Source organism: Esox lucius, chromosome 5 (assembly GCF_011004845.1).
Source record: "Esox lucius isolate fEsoLuc1 chromosome 5, fEsoLuc1.pri, whole genome shotgun sequence".
NCBI classification, from domain to species: domain Eukaryota; kingdom Metazoa; phylum Chordata; class Actinopteri; order Esociformes; family Esocidae; genus Esox; species Esox lucius.
The window spans coordinates 2,104,959-2,123,947 of record NC_047573.1 but is presented as its reverse complement, the minus strand read 5'-3'; the positions used below and the strand labels follow the sequence as shown (position 1 = coordinate 2,123,947).

General features: G+C 45.6%; 1 protein-coding gene across 1 annotated transcript in view; it reads right to left on the bottom strand.

The window, feature by feature from the left end:
- LOC117594516 (uncharacterized protein PB18E9.04c-like) overlaps positions 1 to 6,731 on the bottom strand; it is a 34,776-nt gene extending 28,045 nt beyond the window's left edge. Inside the window, exons 1-2 of the mRNA XM_034292355.1 lie at positions 6,697 to 6,731; positions 4,600 to 5,549 (exon numbers count right to left, since the gene is read on the bottom strand). Of these exons, the coding sequence (XP_034148246.1) occupies positions 4,600 to 5,549; positions 6,697 to 6,731 (985 nt within the window). The remainder of the gene's footprint in view (positions 1 to 4,599; positions 5,550 to 6,696) is intronic.
- Between the last annotated feature and the right edge of the window lie 12,258 nt (positions 6,732 to 18,989).

Below are 18,989 nucleotides of genomic sequence, written 5' to 3'. Positions count from 1 at the left end.
GCCTTTATGCGCACAACCTGAATATGAAATTCAATCATGACTTTCAAGGTCAATGAGTGTTTGAGTCAACCTGTAAAAATTGCATTCCAGTTGATTAATTCCCAGCTCAATTCACATTGCTCTGCTGCTGTTCATGGCAATGAATGGAAGGTATCACTCTTATCTCATAAAAACGAAATGTGCTCATACCTTGGAACTCAACTCTACCACCTGTTCTTCAGCTTCCTAATTGTCCACCTGGGTATATTCCTCTAGGCGCTTTTTAGGAAGGAAGGAAGCTTTAACGGTGAGGTTTTCCTTGAAACTAATTGTTGTTACTCCTCTGAACAAAAAACACCGAAAACTAACCGATGATTAATGGTCCCAATTTTTTGACTATTCTCATGTATTTCTCATCCTGCTTAAACAATTGTCTTGGGTCAAGCTTGTGCTGTCCTTGTCCGTCTAATTTTTGCTGACTGTGTTCAGATACACTCCAGAAGTATATTATGTTACTGTGAGCTTTGTAAAACAACATGGATGTCTCTGTACGCTCCTGGATTTTGTGGATTAATGAAGGAATTCTGCCAGGAAGTGGTGCATCTGGCAACTGGGGCTTCTAGAAGATTAACCAATAATATTTATTTTCAAGCAGAAGCTGCGGAGCATCTGCAGGTAGAAACAATCCAAGTTCAGGGGCCCCATAGTAACTGCGACCAACCACTTGCAAAATGGTTGAGGTTCTCCTGGATCCACAACTATTTTGGCAGGGTATGTCAATGTGCAAAGTCATATCACGCAAAGTGAGCATAATAGGTATGTCCCTCAGGGAAGCACATCACGTTACCTACATACCGCTCCTACACAGTTTTCAATCCTTAAGGTATTGCCAAATAACATTTTCAACCAGCCTTTACCTATGAGGAGCAAAAGATTAGCATTGGTGTTTTATGTCATCAGGCTAGGGGGAAGCATACGAACCATCCCAACCATCTTATATATATTTTTCTATACATACAAGTTTACCCAATACCATCATTATGGATCTTTCTTGTCACATGCACACAACACTCAACCATAAAATGTAGAGTGATTTCCAGTTAAAGGAAACTGAATCATAAAACCAATGGATTTCATATTGTCTATTGTATGCAGGTAGAACTAAAATAGGAAAAGTTACGCAGTTCTTGTAATGCCATCAACTGTTTGTATTTTGAAAGTTGTTGTGCGATGTTTGACTGTATGTTCCTTTTGGATAGAAAACATGTTCTAGTGTTTTGTCGGAATGATTAGATATTGAGTCGGGTTTGCACAAAAGTATCTTTTGCATTTTGAAATGTAGTGTTGGTATCTAATTATCAAAATGTGGTTTTGGGAAGAAAATGAACTATTTGGCTAATTGCGTGATGTAGGAGTGGTGCTGCGTTAAGAGTTTAGAAAAAGTATCTTAAGTACAGATAAACGCTTGGTACAAATTGCAAAAATCTGTAGTATATTCTTCCAGTAAGATATATTCCAGTCCGCTTTTTTTAGGCAAGCCCCCATTGAGACGCTAATGTATAATGACAGGCTCTGATGGAAGGTACTGCTACTGCTGCTGTGAGTGTGTCTAGGTGTGTGCACATTTGTGTATGTGTGTGTGCTATCGTGTCTGTCTTTGTGTGTCCGTGCGAGTCTGTTTGTGTTTGTGTGTGTGTGTTTGTGTAGGTGTGTGTGTATGCTATACAATAAAATAAACATTAGAGATGCCTGCCTGATCTAATAGGGAAAAGGCACATTCCCGTCTGTTGTAATATCTCTGAGCATAATCTGTTTATAAATAGGAGAATCTGACCGTTTTCATTATGGGAAATCTCAGAGAAATAAGCCTGTTCTCCTTGAATAACTATGATATCTTTATCTGGTGAGGCAGGGGGTTCATGGTTAGGAATCTTACTGAATTAGTTTAGGTACTCAGTTAATGAAACATAGCAAGAGTAAAAACCTGAGCCGAGTTCCAACATCAGAAGATGTTAAAAATCACTGTATCCTTGAAGAAGTGCTGTTTCCATGGGTCTGGGGACTTGAGGGTGACTCAGGGGTGAGTGAGCAGTAAACACTGCATCCAATAACACCAGCTGAGGTGGATTTTAACTTTACAGCACCGTAGCATGTCTACCTTTTATTACGACTACAATATCAGTCTGAGATGTCTGGAGGGGTGAGGTTATATGGACATGACTGAAGGGGTGAGGTTATATGGACATGTCTGGAGGGGTGGGGTTATATGGACATGTCTGGAGGGGTGAGGTTATAAGGACATGACTGAAGGGGTGAAGTTATACGGGCATGTCTGGAGGGGTGAGGTTATATGGATATGTCTGGAGGGGTGAGGTTATATGGACATGTCTGGAGGGGTGAGGTTATAAGGACATGTCTGGAGGGGTGGGGTTATATGGACATGTCTGGAGGGGTGAGGTTATAAGGACATGTCTGGAGGGGTGAGGTTATATGGGCATGTCTGGAGGGGTGAGGTTATATGGATATGTCTGGAGGGGTGGGGTTATATGGACATGTCTGGAGGGGTGAGGTTATATGGGCATGTCTGGAGGGGTGAGGTTATATGGACATGTCTGGAGGGGTGAGGTTATATGGACATGTCTGGAGGGGTGAGGTTATATGGGCATGTCTGGAGGGGTGAGTTATATAGACATGTCAGATTTGGCTCAGTAGGTCAGTTCTGTTGGTTGTCCTAATAAACTGTCCTAATAAAATCTGTCTATGCATGCAGCTAGAACACTTTCATCAGACTAATTGTTGTAGTTTTAATGCTGAAGTTACACATTTTCAGTGAAAAAAACATCTCACATGGCCGTCTCCTCCTCCTCCCATGGGCGTCTCCTCCTCCTCACGTGGCCGTCTCCTCCTCCTCACATGGCCGTCTCCTCCTCCTCACATGGCCGTCTCCTCCTCCTCACGTGGCCGTCTCCTCCTCCTCACATGACCGTCTCCTTCTCCTCACATGGCCGTCTTCTTCTCCTCACATGGCTGTCTCCTTCTCCTCACATGGCCTTCTCCTTCTCTTCACATGGCCGTCTCCTCCTCCTCACATGACCGTTTCCTCCACACATGGCCTTCTCCTCCTCTTCACATGGCCTTCTCCTCCTCTTCACATGGCCGTCTCCTTCTCCTCACATGGCCGTCTCCTTCTCCTTACATGGCCGCCTCCTCTTCCTCACATGGACGTCTCCTTCACCTCACTGGGTGTGCTGTTTTCTTGGCTCACTTGAAAATCTGACCTCCCAGCGTCAAGAAAGGATACAGAAATACATCATTTGGGAAGCTGGGAGGGCCAGCCCAATGAATCCACACACGCCTCTTGTTCAGACTGAACAATAACCAAAGACTTTGAGATTCTTTGTTTTTGCTTGGTTGTGGAATAAATGTCCAGTGCCCTGCTAGAATGACCTAATTGTAATTATAATTGCATATTATAATTACCTAAAAACTATGATTAAGAATAAAATGCTGAATGTGTACATGACAGGTAATTCATCTATTTCCTTTTTTTTCTTGATGTGTAATATACAGTTAGTAATATTTGAAAAAACAATACTAATATTCCACAAGTTGTCCATCAAAGCAATGTGTAGGTTAAAATTTGAAGGTTTTATGTCACAAACAAAAAGATGTAATGCTTTATTTCAGTTTTAAGGAATGAAAAAATGTTGTGTGTATACAAACCCGAGTATTAACTGCACCCATATATAAACCGCAGAATTAAGACTTGTACATTCTACATTCATATTTAACATCTGTCATGGGGCTCTACCAAAATTAATTTGTTGAAGAACACAAAAAGATTTTTGAGAACATTGTGACGCCAATTGTATCATATTTACTACATGAGTTTCTAACACGACTTTGTCGTCAAGGAATCATCTGCGAAAAGATTTGTGTATTAGCACCCATGTATCAACCGTGGTTGACAATGTTTTCTAAATGTGTATACAAGCCACGGACTATAAACGGGAAATTATGGTATTACAATTGTGATCTACCTCACAGCAGACTTTACTGTATATTTGTTTTGCATTAGTAATGATAATAATTATAATTCATAAAAATGTACATGAGAAGCTAATGCACTGAAATAAATAATAAAACTAATAATTGTCTTCTCTTTGAATTTGTTTGGGCAGTCGCATTGCTTTTTCCTACAGCTACATTAGAGAAAAAGAATCATTCATTGGGTAGTTGTGAAGATTCAATCAGTCTTATTGAATCACGCTAGGCAGTAATAACTGTTCCCTCACAGCACTGGGAGGTACAAACTACATGATGTGTGGCAGAGATCTGTGTATCTGTCTAGATATATTGTACGACAGCTACAATATCAGTGACAGGAAAAACATGTTTACAGAAGCAAATAATTATATTTCAGTGTGGAGGAGGTTGAAAGCCCTTTTCATATGGTGTGCCTGGGTGCTAACACACACACAAACACACACACACACAGAGTAGTCTGCAGCAAACAGACTAGGGCTGAACAGGAAACATAGAATCCAGAGAGAGGGAGGGATTGATAAAGGGAAGGATGGACTGATAGAAGGAAGGTGAGATAGAGGAAGGGAGGCATACATATAGGTAAGAAGAGTGGAGGGTTTGAGTCAGGTAGTCTGGGAGGGATCAGGTCAGGTAGTGTATGAGGGATCAGGTCAGGTAGTGTGGGAGGGATCAGGTCAGGTAGTGTGGGAGGGATCAGGTCAGGTAGTCTGGGAGGGATCAAGTCAGGTAGTGTATGAGGGATCAGGTCAGGTAGTGTGGGAGGGATCAGGTCAGGTAGTGTATGAGGGATCAGGTCAGGTAGTGTGGGAGGGATCAGGTCAGGTAGTGTATGAGGGATCAGGTCAGGTAGTGTGGGAGGGATCAGGTCAGGTAGTGTGGGAGGGATCAGGTCAGGTAGTGTGGGAGGGATCAGGTCAGGTAGTGTATGAGGGATCAGGTCAGGTAGTGTGGGAGGGATCAGGTCAGGTAGTGTATGAGGGATCAGGTCAGGTAGTGTGGGAGGGATCAGGTCAGGTAGTGTGGGAGGGATCAGGTCAGGTAGTGTGGGAGGGATCAGGTCAGGTAGTGTGGGAGGGATCAGGTCAGGTAGTGTGGGAGGGATCAGGTCAGGTAGTGTGGGAGGGATCAGGTCAGGTAGTGTGGGAGGGATCAGGTCAGGTAGTGTGGGAGGGATCAGGTCAGGTAGTGTATGAGGGATCAGGTCAGGTAGTGTGGGAGGGATCGGGTCAGGTAGTGAAGGAGGGATCGGGTCAGGTAGTCTGGGAGGGATCGGGTCAGGTAGTGTGGGAGGGATCGGGTCAGGTAGTGTGGGAGGGATCAGGTCAGGTAGTGAAGGAGGGATCAGGTCAGGTAGTGTATGAGGGATCAGGTTAGGTAGTGTATGAGGGATCAGGTCAGGTAGTGTATGAGGGATCAGGTCAGGTAGTGTGGGAGGGATCAGGTCAGGTAGTGTGGGAGGGATCAGGTCAGGTAGTGTGGGAGGGATCGGGTCAGGTAGTGAAGGAGGGATCGGGTCAGGTAGTCTGGGAGGGATCGGGTCAGGTAGTGTGGGAGGGATCGGGGTCAGGTAGTGTGGGAGGGATCAGGTCAGGTAGTGAAGGAGGGATCGGGTCAGGTAGTGTATGAGGGATCGGGTCAGGTAGTGTATGAGGGATCGGGTCAGGTAGTGTGGGAGGGATCGGGTCAAGTAGTGTGGGAGGGATCAGGTCAGGTAGTGTATGAGGGATCGGGTCAGGTAGTGTGGGAGGGATCGGGTCAAGTAGTGTGGGAGGGATCGTTCAGGAAATAATGGAGAAATAGAGACGGGGGATCAAAGGAAAGAGGCAGGGATAGATGATGGGATGGAGGGATAGATGATGGGATGGAGGGATAGATGATGGGATGGAGGGATAGATGATGGGATGGAGGGATAGATGATGGGATGGAGGGATAGATGATGGGATGGAGGGATAGATGATGGGATGGAGGGATAGATAATGGGATGGAGGGATAGATGATGGGATGTTTCTCAATCACTCACAATCTAAATACTTGATGTGCGGAAAGCTGAAATCAGAAATCTCATTAGCTGTAATGTTGCTGTTGTTGACTGTCAGTGGCGTGGTCATTTGCTTCGCTGTAGATTAAAACTATAAGAATAATAAACTTCTCACGTCTTTCAAATACTTAGTATTATCTTTAGCCTGTCAGCAGTCACAGATGCATGGGGTTTACCCTTTCGCAACTACCATTAAGGTTCAAATACAGGAGTAAAAAGCATAAATTAATATTTATGATGTGCTCCAGTCTGGTTTTAGACCTTATCATAGTACTGATAACACACTTGTGTAGGTGGGAAATTTCCTTTAATTAGGTGAAACCTAGGCTCTGCCTCGGTCTTCATATCAATATCATACAACTGTACATGTCACTGAAACACTGCAAAACTCCAAAATGGTTAATCCTGTAAGACTGGAAAGACGCTTTGAATTAACTCTGTGGTCTCCACTTGACCTTATCTAAGGGTAGTTAGTTGGTAGTCGGTCAATGTCGCTTTTGGGGCTAAACAGAGTGAGTAAAGTTATTTCTCTTGCCTTGTTGACTCTGTCCTAGGGTTTTTTTGGACAGGGCTCGAACCTGTGAGGTTCTCACGCCATTCCGGTTCCAACTCCTCCCCGTCACGCTCCTCACCTGCCACCGTTATGCTCCCACTCCCCGATACGCATGAACGCATCCAGCAATCCAGATCCCAATCACCAGAATACTAACCACCTGTGTCCAATTTCCTTCCCTATTAAACCTGTGCTCTGCCTCCACTCCAGTGTGAGGTATTGTTCGTAGTGGACCTGCCAAGCCTTTGTATAGCTAAGTGTATTTGCCTTTTTGACTCCCAGCCTGTTGTTCTCTTCCTTCCCGTTCCCGTCTTATCTCCTTATCCAGAAACCTGCGTCCTGACCTGTCTACCTGCCCCTTGGATTCTCCTCCCGCCTAACCCTGCCTGTATTGTTGCCCTTGCGGACTGATCACCCGGAATTCCGACCTGCCTGCCTGCCCCTGGATTCTCTTAACGTCTAACCCTGCCTGTATTGTTGCCCTCGCGGACTGATCACCCGGAATTCCGACCTACCTGCCTGCCCCTGGATTCTCTTACCGTCTATCCCTGCCTGTACTGTTGCCTTCGCGGACTGATCACCTGGTACCCTGACCTGCCTGCCTGCTTCTGGTTTTCTCCTCTCTGTCGATTCCTGCCTGTGCCTTTGCCTTCGAGGACTGATCTCCTGGTTACTGAAACTACCTGCCCGTCTTTACTGTTTGTGCTCCCGCCTACTCCATTCTACAACAATAAATCGACAGTTGCACTTCTGCAATTGGAACCACACCACTCCGGACTCAGTGTTCATTACAATGCCGAACCCATTGTGTGCCAGAAGGCTAGAATGAATCCCGTTGGATCTTGTGTACAGTCCCACATGTAAGATTGAATCATTCACTAAAAAAACCTGCATCATTTATTAATACTTGTCCCCTTCTTAAAAGATTCTATTGTTTTAGATTATATATTATTTCACAGCGCTGTAAAATACAAAGACCTCCAGTGACTTTCAAAAAAATCACAGTGCAATCACATCAAATCATAACTGAAAGCTACACATCAGCACCTCCTTTAGTGGTTTAACTCCCCTCTCCTCTCCCATTAATGACTCCTTAACCCCTCCCACTCCCTTTCCCCCATTAACCACTCCTTAACCCCCCCCACTCCCCTTCTCCCCATTAACCACTCCTTATCTCTCCTTATTCATCACTCCTTATCTCTCCTTATTCACCACTCCTTAACTCTCCTTATTCACCACTCCTTAACTCTCCTTATTCACCACTCCTTATCTCTCCTTATTCACCACTCCTCAAATCCCCTTATTCACCACTCCTTAACTCTCCTTATTCACCACTCCTTATCTCTCCTTATTCACCACTCCTCAAATCCCCTTATTCACCACTCCTTAACTCTCCTCATTCACCACTCCTTATCTCTCCTTATTCACCACTCCTCAAATCCCCTTATTCACCACTCCTTAACACTCCTTATTCACCACTCCTTAACTCCCAAATCTCTCCCTCTTTATACCCTTTTCTTTGCCAGCTCCCTCCATGAGTCTCTCCTCCCCCACCTCCATCCAATATCTTCCCCCTCCATCCATCCGTGCCTCCTATATTGGGGTTAGCTACTGAACATGTCTCCAGTGTCACGCTGGCTTACATAAAGTCTAACCCATACAGCTGCAGTACTGTACTTCATCATCACACAGACCTGGGATATCTGTGAAAATAACCTTGAAAATCTATCTTGAGCTGGAGGAGAGGGAGGACAGTGTTTGCTTGATTTGTCTGCACTACAATGGGCCTACACGATTCTAACTCTCCAGAGACTTCCCTTGTCACAGTGCAGACTGGCAGCCACTGCTGAGGAGTTGAGGAGAAGGGGAGGGGAGGACTGCTGAGGAGTTGAGGAGAGAGAGGGGAGAACTGCTGAGGGAGTTGAGGAGAGAGAGGGGAGGCCTGCTGAGGGAGTTGAGGAGGGAGAGGGGAGGTCTGCTGAAGGAGTTGAGGAGGGAGAGGGGAGACCTGCTGAAGGAGTTGAGGAGTGAGAGGGGAGGCCTGCTGAGGGAGTTGAGGAGAGAGTGGGGAGGCCTGCTGAGGGAGTTGAGGAGAGAGAGGGAGGCCTGCTGAAGGAGTTGAGGAGGGAGAGAGGAGGCCTACTGAGAGAGTTGAGAAAGGAGAGGGGAGGCCTGCTGAAGGAGTTGAGGAGGGAGAGGGGAGGCCTGCTGAATGAGTTGAGGAGGGAGAGGGGAGGCCTGCTGAGGGAGTTGAGGAGGGAGAGGGGAGGACTGCTGAGGGAGTTGAGGAGAGAAAGGGGAGGACGGACCTCTTGGACATGCTTGCAGTGAGTGTTGTCAGCTTACTTAATGATTGAAACTCATGCAGCAGCAATATTATGTAAAGCCCTGTACTGAGTAGAATGGATGGTTCATAGATAACCAAGCCAGATAGGCAGAAACATTTTAAAATCCACACACACACACACACAAAAACACACACAGGCCCATAGGCTATAATTATGCAGGTTTGTGTAGATCTTGTTTAGATCAGCAAAAATAAAAATGCAGTGCTCCATTTTTAATGGAGGTGTCTAGCATTAGAAAGCATTCTCATAGACTTACAACCAACACCCTTGGCAAGAGTTTATTCTGGGAAAGAGAATGGGAAACACACACTAACCATAATAATAATATACAATAACCTGAATGTAGACTGAAGTCAGCCAGACCTGGACCTGCAGGTGGTCCGCCAGACCTGGACCAGCAGGTGGTCCGCCAGACCTGGACCAGCAGGTGGTCAGCCAGACCTGGACCAGCAGGTGGTCCCCCAGACCTGGACCAGCATGTGGTCCACCAGACCTGGACCAGCAGGTGGTTCGCCAGATCTGGACCAGCAGGTGGTCTGCCAGATCTGGACCAGCAGGTGGTCCGCCAGATCTAGATCAGCAGGTGGTTCGCCAGATCTGGACCAGCAGGTGGTCTGCCAGACCTGGACCAGCAGGTGGTCCGCCAGACCTGGACCAGCAGGTGGTTCGCCAGATCTGGACCAGCAGGTGGTCCGCCAGACCTGGACCAGCAGGTGGTCCACCAGATCTGGATTAGCAGGTGGTCCGCCAGATCTGCACCAGCAGGTGGTCCACCAGACCTGGACCAGCAGGTGGTCCACCAGATCTGGATTAGCAGGTGGTCCGCCAGATCTGCACCAGCAGGTGGTCCACCAGACCTGGACCAGCAGGTGGTCCGCCAGATCTGGACCAGGAGGTGGTCCGCCAGACCTGGACCAGCAGGTGGTTAGGGTTCAACTGTGTGGAAAACACGCTCTTTTATTTTTGTAAGGTTCTGGACAGAATTCATGTACATCTCAAAATAGATCTAAGCCCAGTGGTCAGCATATCCAAGTATTAGTCAGGACTATTCACAATTTGAGTGTTACTAGTTGTTATGTTAATTTCCTCGCTGATAATAAACAAAGAACAGTGTTCACATGGCTTAAAGAGAAGGATTACCATATTTGTTGTTTACAGGAATGCTATTCAATAGCGTCAGATGAAATTTCCATGGAAAACAGGGGCGGAAACTTATTTCTGTCAGGGAAATTAAAACTAAAACTAGACTTCAAGGTCAAATCCGTTAAGCTAGATATTCAACGATGATGGATTGCAAATACGCATATATTACTCAATGATTAAAAGATCCAGTCAATACAGGGGATATTCAAAAATTAAATAAACTTCAAACAATGAACCTTTAATCATTCCATCAATCAAATTTACTTTATACTGTAAAGGCCTCTGCTACAATTCAGGATCAGTTAAACCACTCCCACCACCACCACAAACCATGCTGATTCAAGATAATTTAAACCACTCCCACCACCACCACAAACCATGCTGATTCAAGATAATTTAAACCACTCCCACCACCACCACAAACCATGCTGATTCAAGATAATTTAAACCACTCCCACCACCACCACAAACCATGCTGATTCAAGATAATTTAAACCACTCCCACCACCACCACAAACCATGCTGATTCAAGATAATTTAAACCACTCCCACCACCACCACAAACCATGCTGATTCAAGATAATTTAAACCACTCCCACCACCACCACAAACCATGCTAATTCAAGATAATTTAAACCACTCCCACCACCACCACAAACCATGCTGATTCAGGATAATTTAAACCACTCCCACCACCACCACAAACCATGCTGATTCAAGATAATTTAAACCACTCCCACCACCACCAGACACCATGCTGATTCAGGATCAGTTAAACCACTCCCACCACCACCAGACACCATGCTGATTCAGGATCAGTTAAACCACTCCCACCACCACATACAGTACCTCCAACAAATGTTTCTTCTTGCTTCTCTCTCTTTCTTCCTTTCTTTGTCTTCCTCATTCTCCACCTTCTTCTCTCTAACTCCTGTTTTCTACCTCTCTCTCTCTACCTCCCTCCCTGTATCTCTCCCTATTCTCTCTACCTCCTTTCTCTACCTCCATCCATCCCTCCCTCCCTGTCCCTCAGTTTGACCTGGTGGGTCCTGTATGTCTGAGGAGTATAGCACCTGCATTTTCATCTCAATACTATATTTTATGAAATCCTGTCCTGTTTACGTACAGTCCAACCCCATGTTGACTTGACAGTGACGGTGTGGCTGTGTGAGTTGGCTGGCTCAAGAGGTTTTCAAGGAGGTGTTGATTAAACCTGAAGGAGTCTCTGTTGACTTAGGGTGATGCTACGACTGCATGCGGAACAGGCACCCTATTTCCTTGGGGCAGTGTACTAAGTACAGTACTATCTAGGGAATGGAGTGGCATTTGGGGCACATCCTCATCCTGCTAGTTTAGGGTTCCCCTGTGCAAAGAGGCCATAAATTACCACCAGAAACTGTGAATGGATATAATACCACTCAGCAACAGTGATTCATCTCACTTTGCCCTTTTAGGGCTGCATAGTGTGTGTGTGTGTGTGTCTGTGTGTGTGTGTGTCTGTGTCTCTGTGTGTGTGTGTCTGTGTCTCTGTGTGCGTGTGTGTGTGTGTATGCGTGCGTGTGTGTGTGTGCATGTGTGCGTGTGTGTGTGTGCGTGTGCGTGCGTGTGTGTGTGTGCATGTGTGCGTGTGTGTGTGTGCGTGTGTGTGTGTGCGGGTGTGTGCGTGTGTGTGTGTGTGCGGGTGTGTGCGTGTGTGCATGTGTGTGTGTGCGTGTGTGCGGGTGTGTGCGTGTGTGTGTGTGCGGGTGTGTGCGTGTGTGTGTGTGTGTGTTCCTTTCTGTCGCTGTTTATCTATTACAACAGTGGTTATCTGGGTCGCTGGGATTGTCTCTGCAATCGACACATGCGCAGGGAGAACAGAGGACATTAAAACAAGAACTAGAACATAATAAAACATGTACTAGACAACTAGACTAGACAGAACAGCGTTACATATGGCTTACGCCAAACAAAGACCAACAAGACACACTAGGAAAAGAGGAACTTGATTAGGGACAGTGATTAGGGCAACATGTGAGGGCAATAAACAACAAAACAGGTGTCCAAATGATGGAGAGAGGACATGGGATCTCACTGGCCTGGCGAGCCTGCCGTACCAGGACAGGACAACATAAATATAAGAAGTCCTTAAACATCTATTAGCAGTCCTTAAACATCTACAGTATATGCATTACATTTCAGGCTCCATCTGCATTAGCGAAGTTCAATGAGACACATTCTTGTAGGATTTGTCTTGTGCATTCACACCACGCTAAACTCATATTCACTTATCTTAATGTAGAGGTATCGTTACAATAACAGCCTTGAGAAATATCATTATTTTCATTACTGTAACACCTTCAATGGTACAATCAGTCGATGGTGCTAATAAATCCTCTCAGGTTTTACCTGACCTATGAATTCTGACACTAGCAGGGAATAAATAAATATTTACCATTGTATTGTAGGCTAGTTTAGATTTGTTTAGATTTGAACTCCAAATGCCATGCGCCAAACTTTCGTTGTGGCAAAATCATCTACGATAAAGTCCAGTTTCTTGGCAGGCCGACGCTCTATGGAGAGCATTGCCAAACCCTTGAGCCTCTCCTGGGACATACATTTTTTATTATCTTCATTTTACTGAAGGCCTGCTCACCTCCAGCCAGAGTCACAGGCAGAGACAGGAAAATACACAGCAGGACTCACAGGTCTCCATAAATGCTATGTAGTCCCATTGTGTATATGGCATTAAGTAGGTCCAGAGGTCCAAGACCATCTTCAAAAGTTGCACTATATATTTTCTTTAAGGGCTGAATTTGGTCTTCAAGGGACTCTGTGAGGTCATTCTTATATTTCTTAGAGAGCTTTGAGCATGATGCCCTGATGCTGTCCTGTGGCATATCTCTGAATTTCCACAGGACTCAGAACTCGTTACATCTCTGCTGCATTGATGAGAACCATACATGTAGTTGAGAGATGATGCTGTCCATTGCAACATGAAACACTCTATCTCTGAATAGGATCTCTGGGCTTTGCTCCTCTGTCCCTTGCTTTTCTGACTCATCAAAGAAATGTTTCCTCTTTCTCTGTTTCATTTCTAACTGGGATTTGATTTCCATGGATGTGGCAACAGCAGTTGCCTCTGTCAGAAAACTGTCCCATGATGCACGCATGCAGCCAATCTCCTTTTATATTGACAGCTTAGCACATCAGGTGAGATGGTTGAGGACTGGCTGGTAAGGTTTCTAGCCTCTATGCATTGTAACACCTTGACCCAAAAAGTGAGGAGCAAAACTGCATTAAAGGACTGAAAGGAGGTCTTTAGACCTTGTGCTTCAGCTTTGGGTCTAAAGAATATGTCTATTTCTGGGCAGGGCTGCATGGACACCAACTAGGTTTAACGTGTGAGATGCACATGGTGAGTATGTGGCCAAGGGATTTTTATTCACTATGGGAGCTTGCACTCCTCTCACTTTTCCTGCCATGTTAGCTCCATTATCATAGCACTGACCCCTGCAATCAGCCATATCTATCCCATGTTCACCTAGTGATTGTTCCACCAATGTGGCGATTTCCTCTCCTGTCTTTTTTGAAAAGTCCTTAATCTCAAGGAAACGTTCGTTTATTTCCCACCCACCCTCAGGGGAGGTTTGACTGACATACCTCAGCAACAATACATTTTGCTCCAAGTTTGACACATCTGGGGTTGCATCACACATTATGGAATAGAATGTTGTTTCTTGCCTTTCCCTCAAAATAGTGTTTAGGACACGCTGAGCACAAAGTTCAATCAATTCGTTTTGGCTGTCAGGTGAAAGGTAATGAGCTTGGAGTCTCTCCCTGTTGCAGATGCCCTCTAATGTTTTTTAAATGGTCATTTAGGATACTGTCATACTTTGCCAACAGCTCAAATATGCCAAATTTCCATTGTCTGGCTCATCTAGTGTATTTGTGCTGGCCCTGACTGGCAGATTCCTGAAGGCTAAGTACAGTGTTACTTCCAGCAGCCGCTTCAGTAGTGCTTTGTTTGTTTCGATTTTTGTCTCCATAAATATTTGTTGTTGGCTGTCAATTCCAGAAGTCTGTAGGACAGAATGCTGTAGGTTCTTCCATTTCCAATGACAATGTGTGTGTGCACAGTTTCTTTCATGTTCTGGAAATCTCTCATAAAGCTTTCTGTATTTTATATTCAATATTTTCATCACATCTGTGGAATTTAGTGCACCAGTTGACTTTTTCTCTACATCCAATGAGAACAGCAAGCATGGTAGGCAAAATAAGGCCTTTTTTGAGCTGCTATACACTATCCAGTCCCTATCCATTTTTTCCCTTCCATTGTGGGATGTGGAATCTGTCCAATAGTTTGGGAATTCCCTGCCCTCTGCATCTGCTGGCAATTCCTTTGCCCTCTCTGAGAAAGGCGTTCCTTTTGCCATTATATGTACGAGGTTCACTCTATCAGAGTCGCTCATTCTAGTTGGCCATAATGCAGGATCGCTGAAATGATGTGTGTGATCAGTCTCTGATCCATCCTGCTCAGACTCCCAGACGAGGCAGGAGGCCCCCCCCACTCCACTGTGACTCCCTCTCTCTCTCTTCTCTGTCCTTCCGTTGGGGGTCAGCGGGCCCCTCCCGCATCACTCTGTCACCTAACTGCAGCTGGATCTCTCTCCTCTCTGTCTCATCCTCTCTGACAGAGCTACCAAACTCAACTGTTTCTGTCAAAGATTACGTGTTGTGTCAGGCTTTTATACAAGTTGACTTTACTAGTTCCAGCTTCACCGTCACCACCTTTTTTAAAATATTTCTTTAGAAAATCTCTAAGGCCTCTATTTTCTTCTTCTCTTCTCTTTTCTTTTCTGAGCACTGGACTTGTGCTGACCGGACATTTTGAGCGTACTGAACTTCATCAAACATCAAACATAAATTTTTGATCAGTGGCCAAACCATTTTTGTGTTGGGGGTGGGGGGGTTCTTGACCACTATTTCAAGGACAATTAGGAAGAAAATAAATAAAAAGCTTTTAAGTAACTCAAATATTACATATTTCTTCCACAAATAGGACTATTTTAATTAAAAATATATATATATATTCCATAATTTAATGAGGCCCCAGTTCTGGCCCCCCCCAACCCTGGGCCTGGGACAACAAACCCGTTTGTCCCGCCCTATCGATGGGCGGGCTAAGGAGTCTGACCGGTTAGTCATATTAGACTAAGGAGTCTGACCGGTTAGTCATATTAGACTAAGGAGTCTGACCGGTTAGTCATATTATACTAAGGAGTCTGACCGATTAGTCATATTAGACTAAGGAGTCTGACCGGTTAGTCATATTTGACTAAGGAGTCTGACCGGTTAGTCATATTAGACTAAGGAGTCTGACCGGTTAGTCATATTAGACTAAGGATTCTGACCGGTTAGTCATATTAGACTAAGGAGTCTGACCGGTTAGTCATATTAGACTAAGGAGTCTGACCGGTTAGTCATATTAGACTAAGGAGTCTGACCGGTTAGTCATATTAGACTAAGGAGTCTGACCGGTTAGTCATATTAGACTAAGGAGTCTGACCGGTTAGTCATATTAGACTAAGGAGTCTGACCGGTTAGTCATATTAGACTAAGGATTCTGACCGGTTAGTCATATTAGACTAAGGAGTCTGACCGGTTAGTCATATTAGACTAAGGAGTCTGACCGGTTAGTCATATTAGACTAAGGAGTCTGACCGGTTAGTCATATTAGACTAAGGAGTCTGACCGGTTAGTCATATTAGACTAAGGAGTCTGACCGGTTAGTCATATTAGACTAAGGAGTCTGACCGGTTAGTCATATTAGACTAAGGAGTCTGACCGGTTAGTCATATTAGACTAAGGAGTCTGACCGGTTAGTCATATTAGACTAAGGAGTCTGTTACACATAAAAACCAGTGTCCTGTGGGGTTAGGGTGAACAGAATACTAAGAACTGGATAAGATCATACTTGGTGTCATGTTATGTCTATCTTCTGACAGACTTAAAGTCTTAGAATGACAGAACTGTTGGTTAATCCACCCCACTAGGAGAGAGAGAGAAGAGAGAGAGAGATGAAGACAGAGACAGAGACAGACATAGATACAGATGAAAGAAGAGAGAGAGATGAAGAGAGAAATAAATAAAGTGATGGATGTAAAGAGAGATTAAGAGAGTGAGAGATAGAGAGAGATAAAGAAAGTGATCAAGATAGATGATCAGAGAGGTGGGAAATAAGGGAAACACTGATGTAAAAAAAATTCCCTAATGGAACCCATTATCACCATAGCAATCTTGCGATCAATGCTAAAAGGAGATGGAAAGACAGTCATTGCCAATCATAGATACAGGCTATCAGGAACTAAAATACTTTAATTATGTTTGTAATTCTATTTAAACGTTTTAGTCTGGAACCGCAATGAAGAACAGGGATGAAACAGGTTCACAAAAGATACTGTGAGGTGAACTCATGAGCCATCTGTAGCCTATAAAAGCCATGATACTCAAAGGAGTCTGCTTTAACATGGGTGATGCCCTCTGCTTTAACATGGGTGATGCCCTCTGCTTTAACATGGGTGATGCCCTCTGCTTTAACATGGGTGATGCCCTCTGCTTTAACATGGGTGATGCCCTCTGCTTTAACATGGGTGATGCCCTCTGCTTTAACATGGGTGATGCCCTCTGCTTTAACATGGGTGATGCCCTCTGCTTTAACATGGGTGATGCCCTCTGCTTTAACATGGGTGATGCCCTCTGCTTTAACATGGGTGTTAGAAATCGGCCGTTTCGTATAGTGGTTGTAATAATTAGCATACCCGTTTGTCAAGGGAGAGAGAAAGTATATTATTTATTGCAGCATTAGAAAGTCTTGTTCATGAGGTTACGGACCTGGTCTTCCTTACACAACCTCAATCTCATCTCAGTCAATCTCTTCTCACTGTAATGTTGGTTACCAGCTAGCCTATACATTAAGGGCGTTTCTAACTTTTTAGGAGTCAACCCCCATGCCATATGGCCATCGTAAACATTCCTGTCATTAGAGCGCTACCTACTGAGAGATAATCTAAACAGAGGTGTTTCTGTTGTTCTCATTATCTAGGCACATTCACTTCCAATGAAACGTACATTCATATTGTAATTGTTAATGCTCAGATTCTACATGGGTGATGCCCTCTGTTTTAACATGGGTGATGCCCTCTGCTTTAACATGGGTGATGCCCTCTGTTTTAACATGGGTGATGCCCTCTGCTTTAACATGGGTGATGCCCTCTGCTTTAACATGGGTGATGCCCTCTGCTTTAACATGGGTGATGCCCTCTGTTTTAACATGGGTGATGCCCTCTGCTTTAACATGGGTGATGCCCTCTGCTTTAACATTGGTAGATCCCTCTGTTTTAACATGGGTGATACCCTCTGTTTTAACATGGGTGATGCCCTCTGCTTTAACATGGGTGATGCCCTCTGTTCTAACATGGGTGATGCCCTCTGCTTTAACATGGGTGGATCCCTCTGCTTCAACATGGGTGATGCCCTCTGCTTTAACATGGGTGATGCCCTCTGTTTTAACATGGGTGATGCCCTCTGTTTTAACATGGGTGATGCCCTCTGTTTTAACATGGGTGATGCCCTCTGCTTCAACATGGGTGATGCCCTCTGCTTTAACATGGGTGGATCCCTCTGCTTTAACATGGGTGGATCCCTCTGCTTTAACATGGGTGGAACCCCTCTGCAGATCTTTGATGTCTCCAATTCCTCCTCTCTCTTCTGACCCACCGTGATCCTACCCAGTTCTTTGAACACACTCTCAATCTTCATGCTCTCCTCTTCTATCCGGTCCTTCTCCCATTTCTTTCCTGTTTCTGCCTCTGCACAACTGCTTTCCTACCTCTCCACACCCACCCTCCCACTGTCCACTCTCCACCGGCTTTGTGACTCACTGTCCCCTCTCCACCGGCTCTGTGACTCACTGTCCCCTCTCCACCGGCTCTGTGACTCATTGTCCCCTCTCCACTGTCTCTGTGACTCACTGTCCCCTCTCCACTGTCTCTGTGACTCACTCTCCCCTCTCCATCAGCTCTGTGACTCACTGTCCCCTCTCCATCAGCTCTGTGACTCACTGTCCCCTCTCCACTGTCTCTGTGACTCACTGTCCCCTCTCCACCGGCTCTGTGACTCACTGTCCCCTCTCCATCAGCTCTGTGACTCACTGTCCCCTCTCCATCAGCTCTGGACTCACTGTCCCCTCTCCATCAGCTCTGTGACTCACTGTCCCCTGTCCACTGGCTCTGTGACTCATTGTCCCCTCTCCACTGGCTCTGTGACTCAGTGTCCCTCTCCAGTGTCTCTGTGACTCACTGTCCCCTCTCCATCAGCTCTGTGACTCACTGTCCCCTCTCCACTGTCTCTGTGGCTCACTGTCCCCTCTCCATCAGCTCTGGACTCACTGTCCCCTCTCCATCAGCTCTGTGACTCACTGTCTCCTCTCCATCAGCTCTGGACTCACTGTCCCCTCTCCATCAGCTCTGTGACTCACTGTCCCCTGTCCACTGGCTCTGTGACTCATTGTCCCCTCTCCACTGGCTCTGTGACTCACTGTCCCCTCTCCACCGGCTCTGTGACTCAGTGTCCCTCTCCACTGGCTCTGTGACTCAGTGTACCTCTCCATCAGCTCTGTGACTCACTGTCTCCTCTCCATCAGCTCTGTGACTCACTGTCCCCTCTCCACCGGCTCTGTGACTCAGTGTCCCTCTCCACTGGCTCTGTGACTCAGTGTACCTCTCCATCAGCTCTGTGACTCACTGTCTCCTCTCCATCAGCTCTGTGACTCACTGTCCCCTCTCCACCGGCTCTGTGACTCAGTGTCCCTCTCCACTGGCTCTGTGACTCAGTGTACCTC